The 21,675-nt window shown below is 43.6% G+C and overlaps 2 protein-coding genes across 4 annotated transcripts in view; one reads left to right on the top strand and one right to left on the bottom strand.

Moving 5' to 3' along the window:
• Positions 1-417: 417 nt before the first annotated feature.
• On the bottom strand, positions 418-21,380 carry iqcb1 (IQ motif containing B1). 2 transcript variants are annotated; one of them, XM_030153152.1, is made up of 13 exons: positions 21,251-21,380; positions 3,927-4,089; positions 3,653-3,846; positions 3,380-3,485; positions 3,087-3,259; positions 2,910-3,004; positions 2,713-2,831; positions 2,574-2,640; positions 2,424-2,499; positions 2,183-2,343; positions 1,931-2,068; positions 1,686-1,842; positions 418-1,185 (listed from the first exon to the last, which is right to left on the bottom strand). In XM_030153152.1, the coding sequence occupies exons 2-13, from the start codon at positions 4,076-4,078 to the stop codon at positions 923-925; spliced, it is 1,701 nt and encodes a 566-aa protein (XP_030009012.1). In that variant the 5' UTR covers positions 4,079-4,089; positions 21,251-21,380; the 3' UTR covers positions 418-922. The 2 variants fall into 2 exon arrangements, with proteins under 2 accessions (XP_030009012.1, XP_030009003.1); XM_030153143.1 differs by lacking the exon at positions 21,251-21,380 and adding an exon at positions 7,618-8,274.
• Positions 12,281-21,675, top strand: part of LOC115431835 (kalirin-like) — a 39,329-nt gene continuing 29,934 nt past the window's right edge. The window contains exons 1-6 of one of the 2 annotated variants that reach the window (XM_030152496.1): positions 12,281-12,759; positions 18,055-18,129; positions 18,202-18,316; positions 18,614-18,806; positions 20,420-20,643; positions 21,298-21,652. In XM_030152496.1, coding sequence (XP_030008356.1) covers positions 12,705-12,759; positions 18,055-18,129; positions 18,202-18,316; positions 18,614-18,806; positions 20,420-20,643; positions 21,298-21,652 — 1,017 coding nt within the window. In that variant the 5' untranslated portion in view covers positions 12,281-12,704. The remainder of the gene's footprint in view (positions 12,760-18,054; positions 18,130-18,201; positions 18,317-18,613; positions 18,807-20,419; positions 20,644-21,297; positions 21,653-21,675) is intronic. The other variant, XM_030152505.1, reaches the window with a different exon arrangement.

The raw sequence follows: 21,675 nt of genomic DNA on the forward strand, positions 1-21,675 counted from the left end.
ACTAGACTGAAATCTGGAACCATTTACATGTTAGAAACCAGCAGAATATGGATCAGTAGAAGGAAAGGAACATTTTAAAGAAAAAGAAAAATGAAAAAAAAAAAATAAAAGGAAAAAAAAAAAGAAGAAAAGGCACATTTTAAATATTTCCAAAATTCATAAAAAATTCAAAAATCTAAATTTCTCAAAACCATGAACAAACTTCATAGACATTGTCCAAAATGAAGATGCATATAAAATTTTAAATGAATCCGAATAGCTTCACTGGAGAAGATGTTTGAGGAAAATTGTTAACAAACATGACAACTACGATGAAGACGGACACAGCGCCTTCACAACAGCTCATGGCCGATCAGCCAGTTAAATATAAGACAGATTTAGTGCGGACGATGGAATTCATACAAGGACAAACAAGAGTAAAATGTATAAAAATACAGCTTTATTTTAACAGACTGACCAAAAATCGTCTGTTAAAGTCAATGAAGCTTAAAACTGGTCGATGAAAGTACAAAATAAACCTATTACAGATTCAAACAGGAATATGAACATATGAAGAGAAATAAATAAAAGAATAAATGAGTACAAAGAAAAGTGGAAACATCAACAGCAACACAAAAGAACAAGTGACAAATAGAAAAAAATAAAACAAAACATATTACTGAAAATTTGAACAGTAAAAAATTTGAGGAAAAAATGAAAAATATACATAAAACAGAAACCCAAAAACTAATGAAAAGAACAGATGGAAAAAACAGAACAACTAAGTGGAAAAAAAAGAAAAAAGAAAACTGACCGAAAACAGAATGATTACAAAACTACAGACAAGCTCTACAGTTCACTGGTTAAACTCACTGGTTAAACTATCTCCACTCAAACTTTAGAACTTTATTTTCTACAAATCAGCGATTGGATCGATTTAACTTCATCTCTCACTGTGTAGGTCAAAGGTCACCCCTTCCGTTGCCCCTCCCACATACAGTCCTCCAAGCTCCGCCTCCAGCCCCTCCACGTGGGCGGGACCCAACAGGTCGGCTTCGTCTGCGTTTCCCAGCGTCCTCCACCAGGGCAGCCGGTGCGCCTGCAGCATTGCATTGTGGGCATCCCGGGCTCGAGTGGCGACAGGACCTGAGAGGCTCAAGAAGGAGTCGGCTTCTGCTGCCGTGACGACTGACAGGGGAGGGGCATCTGTGGGAAAAGGAGAGGGAGTGAGAAGGAGTGAGTGGGTTTATATGTTTTAGAACACAACCGCTGAAAAAAACATCCTTCAGTCCGGAGAGGGGGCGGAGTCTGAACACTTTGTTTGGAAACAAAAATATTTTACTGATGACCTCTGACCTCATCCAGCTGGATGTTGACCTGTGACCTTGTCCAGCTGGGTGTTGACCTATGACCTCTGACCTTGACCAGCTGGGTGTTGACCTGTGACCTCTGACCTATGACCTCTGATCTTGTCCAGCTGGGTGTTGACCTGTGACCTCTGACCTGTGATCTTGTCCAGCTGGGTGTTGACCTGTGACCTCTGACCTGTGATCTTATCCAGCTGGGTGTTGACCTATGACCTCTGACCTTGACCAGCTGGGTGTTGACCTGTGACCTCTGACCTCTGATCTTGTCCAGCTGGGTGTTGACCTGTGACCTCTGACCTGTGATCTTGTCCAGCTGGGTGTTGACCTGTGACCTCTGACCTGTGATCTTGTCCAGCTGGGTGTTGATGTGGGCCATCAGAGCGTCCCTCCTCGTCTCCTCCCTCCTCCTCTCGTCTCCTTTCTGGAGCTCCGACAGTAACAGCAGCTGAACCTCCTCATGAAGACGCTCACACTCCTGATGGGACACGGCACGCGACTGCACACACAAACGCATGAACACATCAACATATGAACACATGAATACACTTCAGACGTCAGCTGATGGTTTTACTGTGACTCCTTACCGGATGCATGCTGATGTAATCCTGCACCTGTTTCTGTAGCTCCGCCCTCCGAATGTCTGTCAAACCCTTCTGACCAATCCAGAAATGGGAGATGGGCGGACCTTTAGCTGCTCGACGTCGCTGCAGGAACAGACGCACCTGAAAGAAAAGAGGGAGTGGTCAATAGATTATCTGTGATGTGTAGTAGTATGTGTCAGTACCTGTTAGTATGTGCTAGTATGTTGTAGTATGTGTTGATCTGTGTATATTTACCGCCCTCTGCAGCGTCATGGCGGCCTCCTGCTGAGCGCGAGTCGGTCCTGGCGTGCATCGCCGGTTCTCGTAACGACGTCTTTCTCTGAAGCCTCTCCAGTGGCTCTGGATGACCACGGCGGCGCGGCGCTCACACTCCTGCAGGTACGACTGCACCTGGTCTGTGACACAACAGAAGGACGTCAAGGACCCATCCAGACCGCGGGTCCGAGCACCGGTCATGTGACAACCATGTCTGGACCTGGGGGCAGCAGCTGCAGCAGTCGTCGCTGTTTCAGGTGGAACTTCCTCCTCGCCTGCTGACGCCGCAAACACACCTGAAACAAACCACGCCCCCAGAGTCAGCAGTGTTTCCCAGGTACAGTCGTGGTCAGACTGAACATAAAGACACCTGGTACTGGATCTCCTCGTCCAACCGCTGAGCCTCCTGCTGCCGCCGCCGCTGCGTCCTCAGAGCCCTGATGAGCACACACACGTGTCAGAACGTCCAATCACAGCCTGAGCCCAGGTCACCTGACTCCGACTCCTACCTGTACTTCCTCTGCAGTTTGCTCACAGCTCGGTTCAGGTTTCTGACTCGCCGTCGGGTCTGATATGACCTCCAGGCCGCCTGGATCACGCAGGCTGCCCGCACACGCTCAGTGCATGCCTAGGCAGAGGTCAGAGGTCAGAGCTGTAGCAGACATAAGCTGACCTGACTTGTATGAATCTCCTGTGACAGACTCACCAGGTCTTCACTGGACTGGATGACCCTGATCAGCTGATCAACTTCCTTATCAAAGCCCCGCCCTCTCCAGTCTTTGTTCAAAAGACTATCCAAACCTGCAGAGACACTGACCTTTGACCTTTCAGCTCACAGTGACATAATCCATGAATGAATGAATGAATGAATGAATGAAGTGACCTCTGAAGCTGAGCAGAAGGCGCTGAAGGCGAAGGCCCAGCTGATTGGCCATGAGGAGGATCAGTTTGACAGAAACCCCGCCCACTGCAGAGTCACAGCTCACAGCCAATTGGCTGATGGCATCGTTTAGTAGCAACGAGACAGAGTCATCACCCAGCTCGGTCAAGAAGTCCCTGAAGACAAAGGGGAACAGGACTTAACCCTCAGGTATTTATCACAGTCTGGACTGGGTCTGGACCAGATCAGGGTCTGGACCAGACCCGGTCCTGGACTGGGTCAGGTGTGCTGTTTACCTGGTGCTGGTGCAGGTGCAGGTGTGGAGCCACATCTGGACACAGAACAGGGACACTGAGACGTTGTCAGTCATCTGGATCTGCTCATAGTCGACTGAACTGAGAACTGGACACGGACACAAGGATAAACAGTATGGATCTGTGGTACAAGTATTGATCTTTGATAGACATATTGACCTGTGACAGACGTATTGATCTGACAGACGTATTGATCTGACAGACGTATTGATCTGACAGACGTATTGATCTGGGATAGATGCGTTGATGTCTGACCGTGCGCTGTCAGATGTGTGTGTCCTCTGATCATCCAGCCGACTGACTCCATCACCGTCCTGAACGCAGACTCACACTCCGCCCTCCTCGTCAGCTCAGCGGCCAATCGCAGCAGGCCGTCCACCACCGACGGCAGGAACAGCCTATGGAAGGCCTCGGAGTGTTGTCCAGGCTCCGCCCCCACACAACAGGAACTGGAAGAGAGACAAGATGTCACCCACTCATTTTGGGCAGGAATCGCCATGGTAACGACCCATTCCTCTGTGTCTTGTACCTGATGAGCTGGGCGAGCGTGGCCATGGCACTCCAGTTGGCCCGCTGCATTCTGGGATTGAGACAGCGGACGCAGTGGTTCAGAACTCCACTGTGATACAACAGAGACTTCAGACGGGTCAAAGTGGAGCCGTCGGGCTGGACCGCAGCCATTTTGAGGACATCTGAGACCAAAAAGACACTGTTAAAGAAACGTCCACATTTATGCGACAAAAGGAGAATGGGTCGTCATATACAGTGGAACCTCGCAGCACAAATTCAATTTGTGCCATGACTGTGCTCGTTTTGTGAATTACTTTTACCAATCAGTTTTCCTCATTGAAATGGAATGAAATATAATTAATCTGTTCCAACCCCCAAAAAACAACCAAAAATCCTTCTTAAGGGTTTTTCAAACAGAAAAAGTGCAGTTACGAAGAAAATAACAATTATAAAAACAAATAAAGTGGTTTTAACTTATTTACCTTTAAGATGAGACAATCTGGACATGAGGAGGAGGAGGGTTTATTTGGAAAGAAAAGCACAGAAATACCTGGTTTTTCTTCACTTAAAAAAAACAACAACAGTTAAATGAAATGAACGTTAACTAGTTTTAAGTTGAAATGTTGAACTATGAAGGTGAATGAATTTATTTTATTCTGTATGAACTGAACTTGGAACTAGTTCAAGTGAAGTATAAACTTACACAACACTGTCACTGATTGGACTTTACTATTCACGATAAAATGAGAATGGAAACAAAGACAGTTCATCTCCTTACAAATTTACAATAGATTTGACCCCATATAAATGTAATCATCTTGGTTTAAATACAGACTTAGCTTATCTTGCTAAGAAGTTAGCTCGCGCTAACATGGACTGTACCAGCCTCAGTGGAACTAAGATACATAAGTAAACAGATAAAGACACCAGCCTGCATCCATAAACGAACAAAATACTTAAATAAGGTTGGAAAATAATACATCCTAACAGCTGAACCGAATTTACCTGAAAACCCCTGTCACTGACATTTACTCTGGAGAATAAACCAAGTTAAAGTTCATTTTAGCGCCGCCGTGGTTAAAATGGTACAGTCCACAGTGGGGGTGTCTGAAACTATTATACATGAAACTGTTCCCACACTAAGAATGGCAGTGGACTTGTATTATTTTTATTATTTTCCCATAAAATCTGAAGTATTACCTGACCCCCTAAAAACTGATATTTTTGTCTCTTTAAGGGGTCTGAGTCCCCCCCCCCCCCCCCCCCCCGTAATTTGAACTATGACCTCACCTTCATCTGTCTGATGTTTTTCTGCTAAATCTGAAACCTCTGCCCACTTTGCCAACACTTCTTTAACTTTACCTGTAGATATACCCTCCTCCACTACAGGGAATGCCGTTATGAATCCAAACATGGGTTAATAAAAACACATGAACACTGGTACCTGTCCATGAGTTCAGCGCGTGCGTGACACACGGACCTGTCGTGCTTTACCTGTGACTCTTAAAGGCAGCGACACCGTAAATAATGGAACTAATAACAGGTTCATAACAGGCCTCGTTGGGGAATTTCGTCATCTCCTCCACTTCAGATGCTCCTGAAGGTTTTTTTTTTTTTTTTTACATTTGATTTTCATATTTTTATTGATAGATTTTCTTATAATTCTATCCTGTTGTATCACTGGAAAATGCTTAACCCTTTCATGCATGAATTATGAGAACCTTAAGCAATTTTTTGTTTTTCCTCAGTGATTTTTTTCCTCTTTAGACATGAAAAAAAAACAAAAAAACAATGTGATTAAATTTTTTGTGAACCTAACCCAAAAATGTCCACTCAGTTGGACACCATGTGTTTAATTTTTTTAAGCAAAGAAACATGCATTTATTGACAAACTGTGTGAAAACTATGAAATAAAAACATTTCTAAATGCTGCTGATCTGATGTTTTCTCACATTTTAACCTACTATATTACCAGTTATTACTCACTCAGATAATATGCAAAAAACTCCCCAACTTTTTGTTTAAAAAAACAAAAAAACAAAACTTAATTACAGTCTAATAACAATTAACAATTGATTTACACTCAAATATGTGACTGCAGTTCAGGTTTATCAAGAACAGGAAAGTTACAGTACTGGTATGAATTGCAGTGTATGAAATGATGCAGAAGTGTTCACTGTGTCGGCTGATATGCAACTAAAACCACAAAACCCATGAATATACAAGAGAACAGCTGTAGAATAACTGTCCACTGTAGTGACCAGTATGCATGAAAGGGTTAATGGGTGGAGGGAAAAAAAACAAAACAAAACAAAACAATAAAAAGTGTGTTACAAAAAAGATGCCCCTGAATGTGAAGTGCATCTTTTGGAGGAAAACCTGTTCACAGCCCATTTACACTCGAATTGGAGACTAAACTTATCAGAACTGCGTGCACTCGTACTGTTAGGTTCCACTGTTTTCATTTTATTAACATCTACTGAAAATTCAGTGACTCTGACCTCTGACATATGCATATTTCATGATTTCAGAGTATCCCCTGTCGTTATTAGGCCATTCTAGACTACTAATTACTGGAAATCATTAAAATTATCACCAAAAAAAAAAAAAGCTTTTTTCAGATTTGACGGTTGACTTTTAATAATGAGTACAATTAGTTTTAATTTTCCTTTAACAAACGCGGTTAAACATAATGGAACCTCGAAAACAGACAAAAAATGTTAAAATAATTCACTCAAATAGATGTATTAATCCAGACAATAGTCAACAGAAAATAGTCCATACCTGCAGTTCTAATTACAAATCCTGCTCCTCTTGACAATACATAAAAAAACTCTAGAGTAGGGGTGTCCAACATACGGCTCGTGGACCAAAACCGGCCACCAAAGGGTCCAATCCACCCATGGCATGAAAATTAGACTGAAGACATGAACAATCTGTGGTGTTCCATTCATTTTAGTTCAGGTTCCACATTCAGATCAGTATGACCTAAAATGGGTCAGACTAGTAAAATATAATCTTAATAACCTATAAATAATAACAATTCTAAATTTTTCTCTTTGTTTTAGTGTAAAAAAAAAAGTTAAATTAAATAAAAATGTTTACATTTAGAAACTTTCCTATCACAAATGTGAATAATATGAACAAATACATAAAACCTAAAACGTCTTTAAAAAATCAGTGTAAATGTATCAATATTCTGCCTGTTACTAAACGTTTTGTATATTTGTAGATCCACTGTGATCTGTAAGTTCTAATGCACATGTGTAAGAGATTAACTGAGACAGAATATTGTTAAAATCAAACTCATTTTCCTTAAGACATTTTAGGTTGTTCATGGTTGTAAATGCTATTCACATTTTTCCACATTCAAATGTTTGTAGATATTTTTTTTTTCTAATCTAACACAGATACGTTTGAAGATAGAAGTTTGTAGCCATCATTATTTCTAGGTTTATTTTATTATTATTGTACTTTACTGGTTCAGTTAACTAGAATGTGATTCTGAACCATAATGAATCTGATATCATCTAGTTTGATGGAAAACAAGAAAAAACTGTTATAAATGTATAAAATATTAAGTAAAAAGCTAAACTAACTTAAAGTCTCATTTGCTCAATGTTGAAAACAAGGCAGTTACCGGAGGAAACCCACGGTCTCACCTAAAAGGACCAGACTTCAGTGGAACTCAGCTGACTCCTCAGACTCACCGTTTAGGCCGGAGTTCACCACCCTGAGCCTCTGCTCCGGCTTCAGGTCTTCATCCTCCAGCTGCCTCTTCAGCTCCGCCACTAGACCCTCCACATCCACCGGCTCCATCCCAGCTTTAACCCCACAGAACGTCCCGGTTCGGTGGGCACCCGCGTGTCAATCTGCCGGTGTAGCCGCTAGCATTCTACCGCTGGCAGACTCCGCAGACCGAGGCTGCGTGGGCTCAAAGTGTCCGTTAAAGCACGTCTGGTGGCGGTGACCGCACTCACTGGGCCGTAACCGTCAACTTATTTCGACTAAACCGGTAAAAGACAAGTTAGAGCGACGACGAACGCAGGCTCCTTTCGCTCTGACAGCTAGCTTAGCGTTAGCATCGCACAGGCAGACGCTCCGCTGTTTCTACGGTAACGTGACGTAACGACGTCGTGACGTAAGGCGTACGGCGCGGCGGACGACTGCACCAAAACGTGGAGCGAGGGAATGAATGAATGAATGAATGAATACCTTGAGTAAATTGATCTGCCATTTCATATTGTGATATTATTTTTCTTTCCTTTTCTAACTCTAACTTTATTTATTGTTCGATCTTCATTTTTATTCTCTTTAATTTATTCATTTATTTATATTTGCCTATATATGTTTTTTTGTTTTTTTTTGTTTTTTTATTCTTGTAGTTTTTATGTCTTCTTATTATTAGTTTATGGTTATTATGGCTTGGATTGTCTGATGTTTTGTATATTCTTGTTATTTTCTATTTTTTAGTCTGTTCTATCAATGAATAATAAACAAATTCTTGAGGGAAAAAAGGAAAGTGTGAAGAATAAATATATTCTTGAATGGAAAAAAGAAAAACAAAAAAGAAGGAATGAATGAAATGAATGAATAAAAACCATACAAGAAAGTAAACAAATGCAATTAAATTATTTTAAAAAGATGATAGATTCATAAAAAATAAACCCATAAAAGAAAATGAATTAATTCCAATTACTGAAAAATAGCAAAACAAGTAAAGAAAAAAAGAAAAACAAATAGGATATCAAGTAAAATGAGCCATTTAAGGTTTGAGTCTCTTAGCTCTTTAAATTTGAAATGTCAATGAATGCAAATGACTTCAAATTGTTGCCACATCTGTACTTGACAAAACAGAACTGATTGGATTGGTGTGTGGTCTGTTTTCTGTGGTGGGTGTATGACGGCCTCACATCCAGCCTGCTGAGGAGAACTGAGGAAAGTGGTCTGGCAGAGCAGCCGGACTTTAAAAGGATAAGGTGGATAGATCATTACAGGTGTACATTAGTGTATATCTATGAAACACCATGTATCAGATGTGTTGTGACCGTCTGCATAAGATGTAATGTAACATTTTTGCTTATCTGTTTTTTTTTTTTTTATGGAATTTTTTTTTTATGCTGGTTTATTTTACCTTAATGTATTCAGCTAAATTGAGCCATCCTCAGACTTGTATTTTAGCTAATATTTTGATGGTTCCATTCATACTGTACACGTGTGTATAGATTTGTGTATATAGGTGTACGTCTGAGGATCTCCCCTGTCCAACCTGTGGCATGTTCAGCATGTGCACAGCAGCTGTAAACAGTATTTAGAGCTTTTTTCATTTGTTGGTCACATCTTTATTTCCTATGGTGTATCTGTTGGTTGTGCTGACTGAATGCTCTTTTACTCTTGTGTGCTTTGTTGTACTCCACTCTGCTGCTTTAAATTTGGAATTTCCCCTTGTGGGACTAATAAAGGAATTCATTCATTCATTCATTCTCTGAACCCGCTTTATCGTCACCAGGGTCACGGGGGTCACTGGAGCCTATCCCAGCTACTTAAGGGCTAAGGCGGGGTTCACTCTGGACATGTTGCCAGTTCTAATAAAGGAATATCTTATCTTAGTAAAATGCATTATTTTAATGATATATGAATGTGTTTGAGCATATCTTACATGCCTTATGTGCAGCTGGCCTTCCATATGCATCACAGAACCAGATTATGGGCTGCTCGTGCAGGGTCTGCAACCCGGGGATGCAGAAACCTGAAGTCCTGTCAGCTGTAAGGGCTGCAGGACACAACAAACTAAAGGTCATGCAGTGGTTCCAGGACTAGGAGGACTTACTCTGCATGTTTGGCCTTCAGGGTATTCCATTTCATCTCTGGAACTGCAGTGAGTCCGGTCTCCAAGACCAGTTCACATGAGCTAAGGTGGTCAGATAGGTTGGACCCCCACACATGGGGGTCTGCTCAGAGAAGGGCAGCACACACTGGAACCAAGAGGGACGGAGGTGGTCCAGTTAAAGCTGCCACAGTCTGAGCTGGTTTTCTTTTTTTTGTGAGGACCATGGCTTTGTCAGGACTGCCTGTAAAAACCAGCCCCCGTGCAGACCAGAGGAGGAGCCCCCACCTCATATCCATACACACAATGGTACTCATCGATTCAGTTCAGTATAAAGTCATTATGGATTACTAAGGTATGATAATATGTTAATATAATGGGTCATCTGTGTTTTAACATTAAAGTTAATTTGATTGTTTTATGAATAATTACTCTGGTGTGCTTTGGAACTTCAGTGGCTGATTTTAGCTGAAGACAGCTCATGTGAAAAATGTGGGACAGCTGATGTTACATAAGCTACAGGACCTGAACAATTCTATTTTATTTCATCAATTCTACATAAGAATATTTAATACCTTCCTTATTTCCTACAAAAACATAATTCAGTGAATACATAGCTTTTTAAAATTTTTCTAAGCAATTAACCAAAAAGTGGCCCAATTCAGCTGATGTCAGGCTAAAATGAATAATAAACACCAAAAAATTCATTGAATAAATACAAATAAACAAAAACTATACAAGAAAAAATGGATGGAATTAAATTAAAATATTAAAATAAAAAGTATACATGAAAATGAAAGGATGGAATTATATTAATTTAAAAACAAGCAAAAGAAAAAATAAAAATAATAATTTCACCCCAAATGTAAAAATAACAAACTACTTTAGTAAATTTCACTTTATTTGGATTTTTAAAACTACACAGTGAATGGGGGTAGAAATAATAGGGGTGTGAAACCAGCACACTGCATACTGCACCAAATTTAGTGCACATGTGCAACAAAGGCGGAAGTACAAAATAAAACGGGGTAAAAGTTGTCCCACCACCTGTCCCATCAGAGACAGATGTACCAGATGTATATGAATGTCATTTAACTACTACATATTTACTAAAGTTTCATTTTAATCAGAAATGACAAAATCAGATTCACTTTAAAGCGACTGTAGATGAAACCGGTCAGTGGACCTGGACGAGGACCTGGATGTGGACTTGGGTATGACGATCGACTTGGAGGTCCATTTGGTCGGTTCCATGTCATTTCACCGATCACTGTAAAGTGTTTACATGAAACCAGAACCACACTGGGTCACTAAGGTCTTCAACCCACATGGTGGACTTCCTGTTGGGTTTAGTGTTCAGGCCTGGGAGTCTTTCGTGCGTCTGGACCTGGTTTGTCTGGACCGGACCGAACCTGCAGTGGGTTCCAGACTCATGAACTAAAACATTTTTGCAGAGTCATGTGAGTTCTGGAGAAGGTTCAGTCCTCGGAGACTTGGAGGACATGGTTGGTCGTGAATGAAACAGCTCTGAGAGCTGACTCCTGATTGGAGCCCCCCCCCCCCCCCAGTGTGCCTACTGCAACTGCTGCTGCAGTATCTACAGCATCGTCCAGTCCACCACAAACACCTAAATGTACAACCCACAGCTCTATGAGCCAACTTCTGCAAAAGTCTGTGACCCCAGCAGACAGAACACAACTGAAGAAGAACTGGTTCAAATGATGGCATGTGATTTCCAACCAGTTTCAGTTCATTTATATTTTGTTGTGTGATTCTGAAAGCTTCTGTGTGTTGTTTGTTTTTAAACTTGTTTAGTAGTAAAGAGCTAAAAGTTTAAAATAGTTCAAAGTTAGTAAAGGTCATTTGTAAATAGTAAAGAGTTTCTTTTTGCACTTTCTAATTCATTTTTTTAATCACTCTGGAGAGTGTAGAAATAAAGGTATAGTTATTTAATAAACATTTGATATAGTACATGTTTTTTTACATCAGTAACTCATATTGCTCATAACTTTACATTATTGTTGGTAATAAATTAATTTAAGCGCCAAAAAATCTGAAGAGCCACTTGCGAGCCGAAAGAGCCGGCTCTTTTTAGTGAGCCGAGCCAAAAGAGCCGGTTCTCTAGAAAGAGCCGGAATTCCTACCACTACAGGAGGATAATGATGGTACTGGTAGAGGTTGTAGACCCGGTCTGGACCTGGTATGGACCCTGTCCTACCTGGTCTAGGCCTGTTGTGGACCCTGTCTTGACCCGGGTTAGACCTGTTCAGGACACAGTCTTGGTCTGGACCTGGTTTGGACCCAGTCTGGACCCTGTCTTCACATGGTTGAACTTGGTCTAGACCTGGTCTAGACCTGGGGTAGACCTGGTCTTGACCCGGTCCGGGCACAAGGTGCGACCCGCGGCGTGACCGCTGACACGCGGTCCGTGGAACCGGGAGGGCGGGGTGTGCGTTCATCGGCGCAGCAGCTGCAGCAGCCCTCGTGCACAGCGCCCCTCGGTCCACGGTGCGCCTGCGTGCTGGAACACACACCGACCGACCGACCGACCGTCCGTCCGCTTCCCGAGGCCGGCGGGAGGAGAGCCACACCGACCGGGGGCCGCTGAAGGAGCCGAGCCGAGCCGAGTGGAGCCGAGCCGAGCTAACGGGACCGGGAACGGTGACGTGATGTGATGCGATACCGCACGGGATCACGGTAACGTAAGAGCAGCAGCAGCGGCGGAAGCGGCGGAGGAGCGTCGAGGCTGAAGCCGAGGAGGATGCAGCACTGATCGGATCCGACACCGCAGCCTGCACCGCTACGCCCGCCGCGGGGATGGACGGGTAAAGGGCAGGGAGGAGGAGGAGGAGGAGGAGGACGGAGCACCGGAGCGACCGACGGACGCAGCAGAACGGAGGAGAGAGCGCGAGCAACGGGAGGAGGGGACGGAGGGAGGCGCGAGGAGGGGAGCGAGGCGGCGGAGGGAGGATGAATCCGGCGGATGGAGGAGGAGAAGCGGGCCCGGACGGCCTGGCCGCGGCGGGTACGGCCTCGGGGGTCCGTGTGTGTGCGTGTGTGTGCGTGTGTGTGCGCGCTCATGTGTGTAGTGGGAGCTGCTGTCGCCATGATGCCTCCACATCCGCCCATTGACTCTGGAAGTGTGTGTGATGGGGGTGGAGGGTCCTGCCAAGGAGGATTGTGGGAAGGCCTGCTGCTCCGTGGGTGTGATGTAATTTGTGAATGTGGACGGGCCGTTAATTGTACCTTAACCCGCTCTCTGATTGGCCCGCACGCGTCAATTAGAACGGTTCTGGTGTAAATATCCCGGTCCGAGATGAGGCTGGTAACCATGGCAACAGCGCTGGTCCTCGAGGCCCGGTACTAGTCGGTAGTACTAGTCAACGGCCGAGGACCGGAGATGTTCCACTGCTCACTGGTCCAGGAGTGGACAGCTGTGGTCAGCCCAGAACCCATTTAACAGTAATGAGAGAACTGGAGGATGTTCTGGAAGGGAAGTCAAACAGAACAAACCAGGGTGTATGGTTCTGGGCTGGAGATGTCCACATCAGTGGACGGACACTGAGGAATACTGGCACAGAAATAATCAAATACAATAGGACTGTGTTCAAACAGCCAGTTAAAATGTCAGCTGGTCCCAGTGACAGTGGTTTATTCACTTTGAACGGGAAATGAGGGTGAATCAGTGAGTGGTACAAGCATTCTGTCAGAAATCTGACCAGAACCACCGGGGTTCCATGGGTGGAGATGACGGTTAAGTTTACTGTAAATGTGCTGATTTTACAGTTTCTGTTCCTCAGATTTTTTATCACTGGGCACTTTACACAGATGTTAAGTAATAATAATAATAATAATAATAATAATAATAATAATAATAGGACAATGGCTGCTGCCACAGTACTGTGGAATGAAATATGGGTTTGTCTACTGCCACAGAGCCAATCAAATGATCTGAATTCTGCCCTCTGAACGTAGTCCCAGTGGCTCATTTATATTCATCATAAACTCGGGCAAATTCCTCATATGAGGTAAAACAGTCGCTGTGTTTCCTGTTGTTTGGCTGCATGATGAAACTGAAAGTGTGAATTGGCACAAACCAGCCTCTGCTAACCGGTCCCTGATCCTGTTCCTGGACCCGGATAGGCCCATGGCATGTGTGATGGTTCTGTCCACAGGACTGTGTCAGCAGGGGGACAGGGTACCAGTCTACCCAGGACAGAACCAGGACAGAACCAGGGTGCTGATTGGCTCTGAGGGAACAGACACATGACACAGGCAGTCCCACAGGACTGTGGACACAGACACTTTGTAAAAAACGTAATTACAGTAACAGACTAATAATAGAGATGGCAAATGCACGGTATATTATGGAGTCTACTATGAAGACATTTATTGAGGCTTTTATTGTGAAAGAATCAAAGTTGTAGAGCACAGGTGTCAAACATGTGGCCCGGGGGCCAAAACCAGCCCGCTAAAGGCTCCAGTCTGGCCCCAGGATGAATTTGTGAAATGCAGAAATTACACTTAAGATATATTATGGGTGACACGCTGGTGCAGTGGTTAGCACTGGTGCCTCACAGACAGAAGGTCCTGGATTCAATTCCAACACCAGTCGACAGGGGGTGGGACCTTTCTGTGTGGAGTTTGCATGTCCTCCCCATGTCTGCGTGGGTACTCCGGCTTCCTCCCACCATCCAAACACATGCACTGATAGGTTAACTGGTTAATCTAAATTGCCCATAGGTGTGAATGTGAGAGTGCTTGTTTGTCTCTATATGTTCAGCCCTGAGATGAACTGGAGACTTGTCCAGGGTGTACCCCGCCTTCGCCCCTATGTAGCTGGGATAGGCTCCATGAGACCCCTGTGACCCTAGTGAGGATAAAGCGGGTTCAGAAAATGAATGAATGAATTAATATTAACATTCAAGGATGTTCAAATAATTTTAGGTCAGTTCAACCTAAAGTGGGTCAGACCAGTAAAATACTATCACAATAACCTATGAATAATTAAAACTGCAAAAAAAAAAATCACAAAAATGGTTACATTTACAGATTAGTCTTTTACAAACAAAATGTAATAACCTGAACAAATATGAATAACTTCAAATGTCTTATGAGAAGTATGTGGAATTTTACCAATATTCTACCTGTTACTAAATGTTTTGTGTATTTGTAGATCCACTGTGATCTGTATGTCATAATGCATATGTATAAATGATAAACTAAGGCGAAGTATTGTTAAAATTGCACTTATTTTTCTTAAAAATTTCCAGGTTCATATTGGTCATGTTATGTTCAAGTACAGTTCATAGATGTAAACATTTTCATTACGGAATTTTACTTTTTCCACTCAAAAACCTACAGAAAACATTGGAGTTGACATTATTTATAAGTTCTTATCCTATTATTTATATTATTTTACTGGTCCGGCCCACTTTAGATCACATTCGGCTGGATGTGGAACTGAACTAAAATGTTTGACAGCCCTGTTGTAGAGTGTAGACCTTTACAGTGAAGGAACTAAACAGAGGTGTACTGTGAAGAAGTTTGAGGCTTTTTGAAGGACTTGAAGTTTTTTACCATGAAAGATTTACACACTGTCACTGATTAGAGTTTGGAAGCTTTTACTCTGGAGTGTTAGGCTTTTATTGTGAAGGCTTTGGAGGCGTTCAAGGCCCTGCAGGTGACTGACTGTCAGTGGGTTTGATTTGTCCTGTATTACCGTGGACAGTAGGTGGCGTACGTGTCCCTGTTGGAGCCTCATGACCTGGACGTTCCTCTGAAGGTGTTTCATTCTGTTTTTCTGGAGTCACAGGGTTTTATTCCACTCATCGGGGTGGATATCCCTCCTCCGTCAGATGGACATCTGATTCAGGATCAGTCAGCCTGATGGACGGCTGACTGGGGATCAGTCAAACTCCTAATTGACTGTTGTGAGTAGACGAACGACTCATCAGCCACTGCAGCCTCTTATTCAGGCCACATCAAACACTGTGGTTTGGAAAATACCCCAGTCTCTATTAAATAAGGTTTTCAATGTTATTTTAAGGAAAACTCAAACATTCTGGTTCGTTTCTAGTCTGACTGGCTTTATTTTGTGTCATATAATTTCATGTTTTATCCCACTTTCTCCTGATTGGCCGTCTTGTAAAATTTTGCCTAACAGCGCACAGCTCCTGTAAACTCCGCCCCATTCTTCTGCCGACGCTGAAAACAAACAGCAGAAGAAGAATCATACTTCTGTTTGTAGTTCTTTGTGTTAAAATCGGCAACTTCAAAAAAAAAAAAAAAACTGAAAGATGAATAAATGGGAGTTCAACGTTGAAACATGTTTGTCGTGAGTAAAGTAATTCAGTTTGAACCAGTAACTGAAACAGTGGTTTGTTTGATATTGAACCGAGGAACACGTTTTTCTTCTGGTAAAAGTGAAACATTTACTCTGAAGGATTTGGAATCTGTTACTGGAGGTCTTATTGTGAAGAGTTTGGAGGATTTTATTGTGAAGGGGTTGGAGGCTTTCACTGGGGCTTTTATTGTGAAGGGCTTGGAGGCTTTCACTGGGGCTTTTATTGTGAAGGGCTTGGAGGCTTTCACTGGGGCTTTTATTGTGAAGGGCTTGGAGGCTTTCACTGGGGCTTTTATAGTGAAGGGCTTGGAGGCTTTCACTGGGAAGGTTTGGAGGTTTTTTTGGAGGTTCAATGTGTTAGTCCAGAATGAGGATGGTGTTGGTTCAGGACCCAGTTTGAGACTCTGAACCAGCAGTAGCACCAGTCCACATCCAGGACCAGAACCAGACATCCAAATTACAGAGCTTAAGGCTGAGTTAGATGACAACATACAGATAATTGGTTCATGATGTAACCATGACGACACTTTTCGCCTGCAACAGTTTAGCAGTGTATGGAATTCTCTAAAGCTTTGATTGGCGTCTGCACAGAAACTGCAGCTGATTGGTCAGAAATTTAAACATACAGCCAGAGCCCTATAAAGAGAGTTACGACACGCTTTGATGTCACTGCTCCGGTGATCACATGGTTCATGTAAATCTGAATAGTTCCAAACGAACTGAGCACTCCCATGTTCTTCTATGGGACGGACAGCAGTGAGCATGGTAAATCTGAAAATAAACTACACACAACTGTTGTGTCACTACTGTATGTACTGTTGTGTGTGTTCTACTTTTGAGTAGTGGGGTTGACCACTGAAAGGACTGACTTTATTACTGAGAAAACTTAAATTATGGGGGGAAGGTTGGTGTTAGCTTGGATAGGCTACGTGAGTGGTGCTAACTTTACCATTTCATTCATTCTTCAGTTGTACTGTACTGGTACGGAGATAGACAAGTTACCGTTTTTAAATTTTCCTATTCCAGGACTGTGGTCCAATCAGAAAACAGTGTTTATCTGTGAACACTGTGTGTCTGCCCAGCTCTGCTCTGAGAACACACACAAACAACCCTAACCAGTGGATAGCATGGCAGCTAACTTAGCATGTTAGCGTTAGCACAGACGCTAAACTCATTAAAAATTCAACAGAATTGTTATAGGATAAGTTGGATCTTACAAACATCAAGTTACAGAAGTTTCTCCTCCTTTAACTCATGAATAATAACTTTAATGAACTTTTATTGATCAGAGCTCAGCTCTACAGCAGCTCTCTTAATGATCACATGACCTCAGCTGACACGCTTATCCAAACACCACCAGGTTCAGCAAACAGCTAAAATAAAACCCACTGAGAACAACATTTGTACTAATGTTACCTTATCTTAAAAACTCCATAGTTTGTGGTTCTAGTGGTTAAATCTCAACAGCTGGACAAGTCAAGCTAGCTAACTATAGGACTACGGCTGAAAATCCAACAGAACAGTAGTTTAAGATATAAATGTATACAAACGCTAACACATACCAAAGAAAACAGAATTTACAACATAAATGTTACTAATACAGGAAATACACTCAATCATTTCAAAGATGATGATCTCTTATTAACTTAGCACTGGAATTCCTAGATCAGCTGCAACAGAAATGAATGTGTTTCAACGGTGTTACACTCAGTGTTTGGAACTATTGGCCCCTCTGTAACCCGGAAGTCGGTCCATATTTTGTCCGCCATTTTTTTACAATGGGGGTTTATGGAAGTGTCGTAACTCTGTCATGCCAAAGGCTCTGCATACAGCCAAACAGACAACTGTAGCAGCAGCTGAGGCTCATGGGTACTGTAGTATTTAGACAGATTAGATATCAGCACATTCATGCTGGAGACCAAACCCTTAGAACGTCTGCTTAACCTCTTGTTTTCCTGTGTGTTCCGGGTTCAGGTTCCGGTAAAACCGAGTCCGTCCGTGCGGTTGACGTCCTCACGGTACTCAGAGAGAAAGTGGCCTTCGTGTCAGGTAACGGTACATTTACACCTGTCTGTGCACGTCATGTGACCCTGTGTATAACCAACTGTGTTTCATTTCAAGGTGGGCGTGACAAACGAGGTGGACCAATCCTGACCTTCCCTGCCAGGACCAATCATGATCGAATAAAGCAGGAAGACCTCAGTCGATTGGTCACGTACCTGTCGACCATACCCAGGTACGGCCCACCGGGTTCAAGGGGAATCTGTATGTACTGAGCAGCTGAAAAGCCTAGAATGTGAGATTTGATCACAACTTGGTGCTGTTACTCTTCCTGTGTTTCATGCTGTACTTTATCTACTCTGTCAGAACAAGTTTTACTCAACAGAGGAGTGAAATATGGCTCATGTGAAGTACAGTCACATAACATCCAGCATCTTTGATTTGGTCCTCAACATCAGTGAATTTGGGCACTTATCGTTAAATCCAAAGCACCTTCTTTTGCTGACGCTAACCGAGTGTCTGTGCACGGCAGTGAGGACGTCCGTGCCCGAGGCTTCACCGTGGTGGTGGACATGCGCGGCAGTAAGTGGGACAGCGTCAAGCCGGTTCTGAGGACGTTACAGGAGTCGTTTTCCTCCAACATCCACACAGCGCTGCTCATCAAACCGGACACATTCTGGCAGAAACACAAGACCAACCTGGGCAGCGCCAAGCTCAGCTTTGAGGTACGAATACTGTAGTAGTCCTGCTGAAATACTGCAGTACTACTGCTGGAATACTACAGTACCACTGAAATACTACAGTACTACTGCTGAAATACAGCAACACTACCATGAGAATACTGCAGTACTACTGCCAGACCACTGCAGTACTACTGCTGGAATACTGCAGTACTACTGCCGGACTACTGCAGTACTACAGCTGGAATACTGCAGTACTACTGCTGGAATACTGCAGTACTACTGCCAGACCACTGCAGTACTACTGCTGGAATACTGCAGTACTACTGCCGGACTACTGCAGTACTACAGCTGGAATACTGCAGTACTACTGCTGGAATACTGCAGTACTACTGTTGGAATACTGCAGTACTACCATTAGAATACTGCAGTACTACTGCTGGAATACTGCAGTACTACCATCAGAATACTGTAGTACCACCACTGAAATACTGCAGTACGACCATTAGAATACTGCAGTACTACCATTGGAATACTGCAGTACTACCATAAGAATACTGTAGTACCACCACTGGAACACTGTGGTACTACCTCTGGAATACTGCAGTACTACCATAAGAATACTGTAGTACCACCACTGGAACACTGTGGTACTACCTCTGGAATACTGCAGTACTACCACCAGACCATTGAAGTACAGTTACTGAAATACCACAGTAACTCCACCAGAGTACTGCATTAAACTACTCCAGTACTGCAGTAGTGTCAGTGGGCGGTGCCTGAGGTTCAATACTAACGTTCTAATTGGTTGGTTAAATCTGTATGTGAATTGAAACTACAGTATGTGGAATGCAGTAACTGAACTACTTCTGTGTACAAGCACTTCACCTGCACACTCTGTGATTCATTTATCTGTGTATTTGGACCCTAATAGTTCATACAGTTCGAATTTGAACCCTCTAGGTGTCACAAAGCTATCTTTATATTCATTTTTGCGAAAATCTAGCGGATTTCTACAACCTGTTTTAATTCCTGCTTAATTTGTTACATTTTATAACTAGTTACATCACGACATTTGCACATATAAGGTCCAGACTTCAGACGAACTTTTCTCCAGTTCGACATAATTGTCAGCAGCAGCGGTTGTAGTCCACACTGAAAATATGTCCAAACTTGCAAAAAAATTACCCAAAATGTTCAGTTGTTGTTTGAACGGGACAGAGCAGCACAGCCAACAACCTGGAGGGGGCGGGGCCTGAAGTGTCTCCTGTGCATTTAAAGGGCCAGCGTTCCAAACCACCTTTCTGGAGTCATTAGTCAGAAATAGGGTTGAAGATGGACCTGTGGAGTTGAATTAATGTGAATTCAGACCCCAGCAGAGCATTTACAGTTTGTGGAGACCACAGGGAAATGTTGGAAAATGAAGAATTCCATTTAAAAAAACAAAATATCACTCCTTTAATGGTCAGCTACATTATTACTGCTGCGAACTGAACTTGTACTATAGAAGTGTTATGAGAGCTGAACCTCTTCTTGCCAACCTTTAGTGTACTGAATCCTACTAGTAATCCTGAAGCTGGCATGCATTACTGTTGTACTATATTACTGTATTACTGTAGTACTGTAGTATTGTAAGTGCAGTCTGCTTGTGTACACAGACCAGCCTGGTGTCAGTGGAGGGCCTCTCGCGGCTCGTCGACCCCTCCCAGCTGACCTCTGACCTGGGCGGCTCGTTGGAGTACGACCATGTGGAGTGGACCGAGCTGCGTCTGGGTCTGGAGGAGTTCTCGGGGGCCGCCACTCAGCTGCTGGCCCAGCTGGAGCAGCTGGAGACCGGGCTGAACCGCATCCCGGAACCCCAGGACGTGGACGAGGCCCGCAAGTCAGTGTTTGACCCCGCCCCCACACATTCAAACACACACAACAACAGCGGCTGTTCCGCTGAGTCGTTTCTAACCAGTTTCACCATATTCACTACAGATAGAGCTGCGTTCGCCCTCTTTCAGACGGTGTTTGGACCAAAGCTCAGTGACTTAAATATAATCTGAACTATGAGCCTTAATGTGACAGGGGTTCCATCCAAGTGACCATGAACCCATAAAGACCCAAACATGCACTGATCAAACCTGTTTAATACCTGCTGATCCAATCCTATCAATACATGTCAATAATTGGTGTCAAATACTGTTCTTCATCTTTTCGTGGTCATCAGATATGACCCATTTGGACATTCAAAGGCTCTGTAGTTACCGTGGAAACACCATCATCTTCTACAACATTAATTCACCAGTAAAACCCATGGAGTTGGATCAATGACAGTGGATGGACACACTGGGTTTATGTTCAGTTACAGACCAAAGACAGTCCAGACCAAGACAAGATTGAGACCAAATGAGTGGAATCTGTGACAAGACCGAGACCACAAAAAACTGTTCTTAAGACCAGTTTTGAGACCTACATCACTATTAAAAGATAACATGTCTACTAACCGTTCTGATGTTGTTCTTTTTGTGATTTCTACACTTTTTCTGTCCAGACTTCTCGAAGAACACGGTCGTCTTCGTAACACTATCGCCACAGCGCCGGTCGACAGCCTTGAACGAGAGGGGCGGAGCTTGCTCCAGCGCATGCGCCTTGGCCCGTCCCACAGCGACACCTCTAATGAAGGCGGTGGCAGTAGCAGCGGAGGCGGCGGAGGCGGCGGTGGCGGCGGTAGCCATGGCAGCTGGCTGTCGGGCGGGGCTGACTTCCAAAGTGTGGCGCCCAAGGTTTCGTCTCTGCTGGACCGACTGCAGGCGGCTCGAAGCCACCTGCTGCAGAGCTGGAGCGACAGGAAGCTGCACCTGGACCAGGCGCTACAGCTGCACCTGTTTGAACAGGACGCCACCAAGGTGAGGTCAAACATTTACAGCGT

Source organism: Sphaeramia orbicularis, chromosome 2 (genome assembly GCF_902148855.1).
Source record: "Sphaeramia orbicularis chromosome 2, fSphaOr1.1, whole genome shotgun sequence".
In the NCBI taxonomy this organism is placed as follows: Eukaryota; Metazoa; Chordata; class Actinopteri; order Kurtiformes; family Apogonidae; genus Sphaeramia; species Sphaeramia orbicularis.

Excerpts from the sequence above, each read along its gene's own strand:
- iqcb1 (XM_030153143.1), bottom strand. The coding sequence starts at position 7,726 with ATGGAGCCGGTGGATGTGGAGGGTCTAGTGGCGGAGCTGAAGAGGCAG. Across the intron at positions 3,847-3,926 it reads ACGCTCGCCCAGCTCATCAG|TTCCTGTTGTGTGGGGGCGG; the intron begins GTACAAGACACA and ends TCTCTCTTCCAG. Across the intron at positions 1,843-1,930 it reads ATTACATCAGCATGCATCCG|TCGCGTGCCGTGTCCCATCA; the intron begins GTAAGGAGTCAC and ends TTGTGTGTGCAG.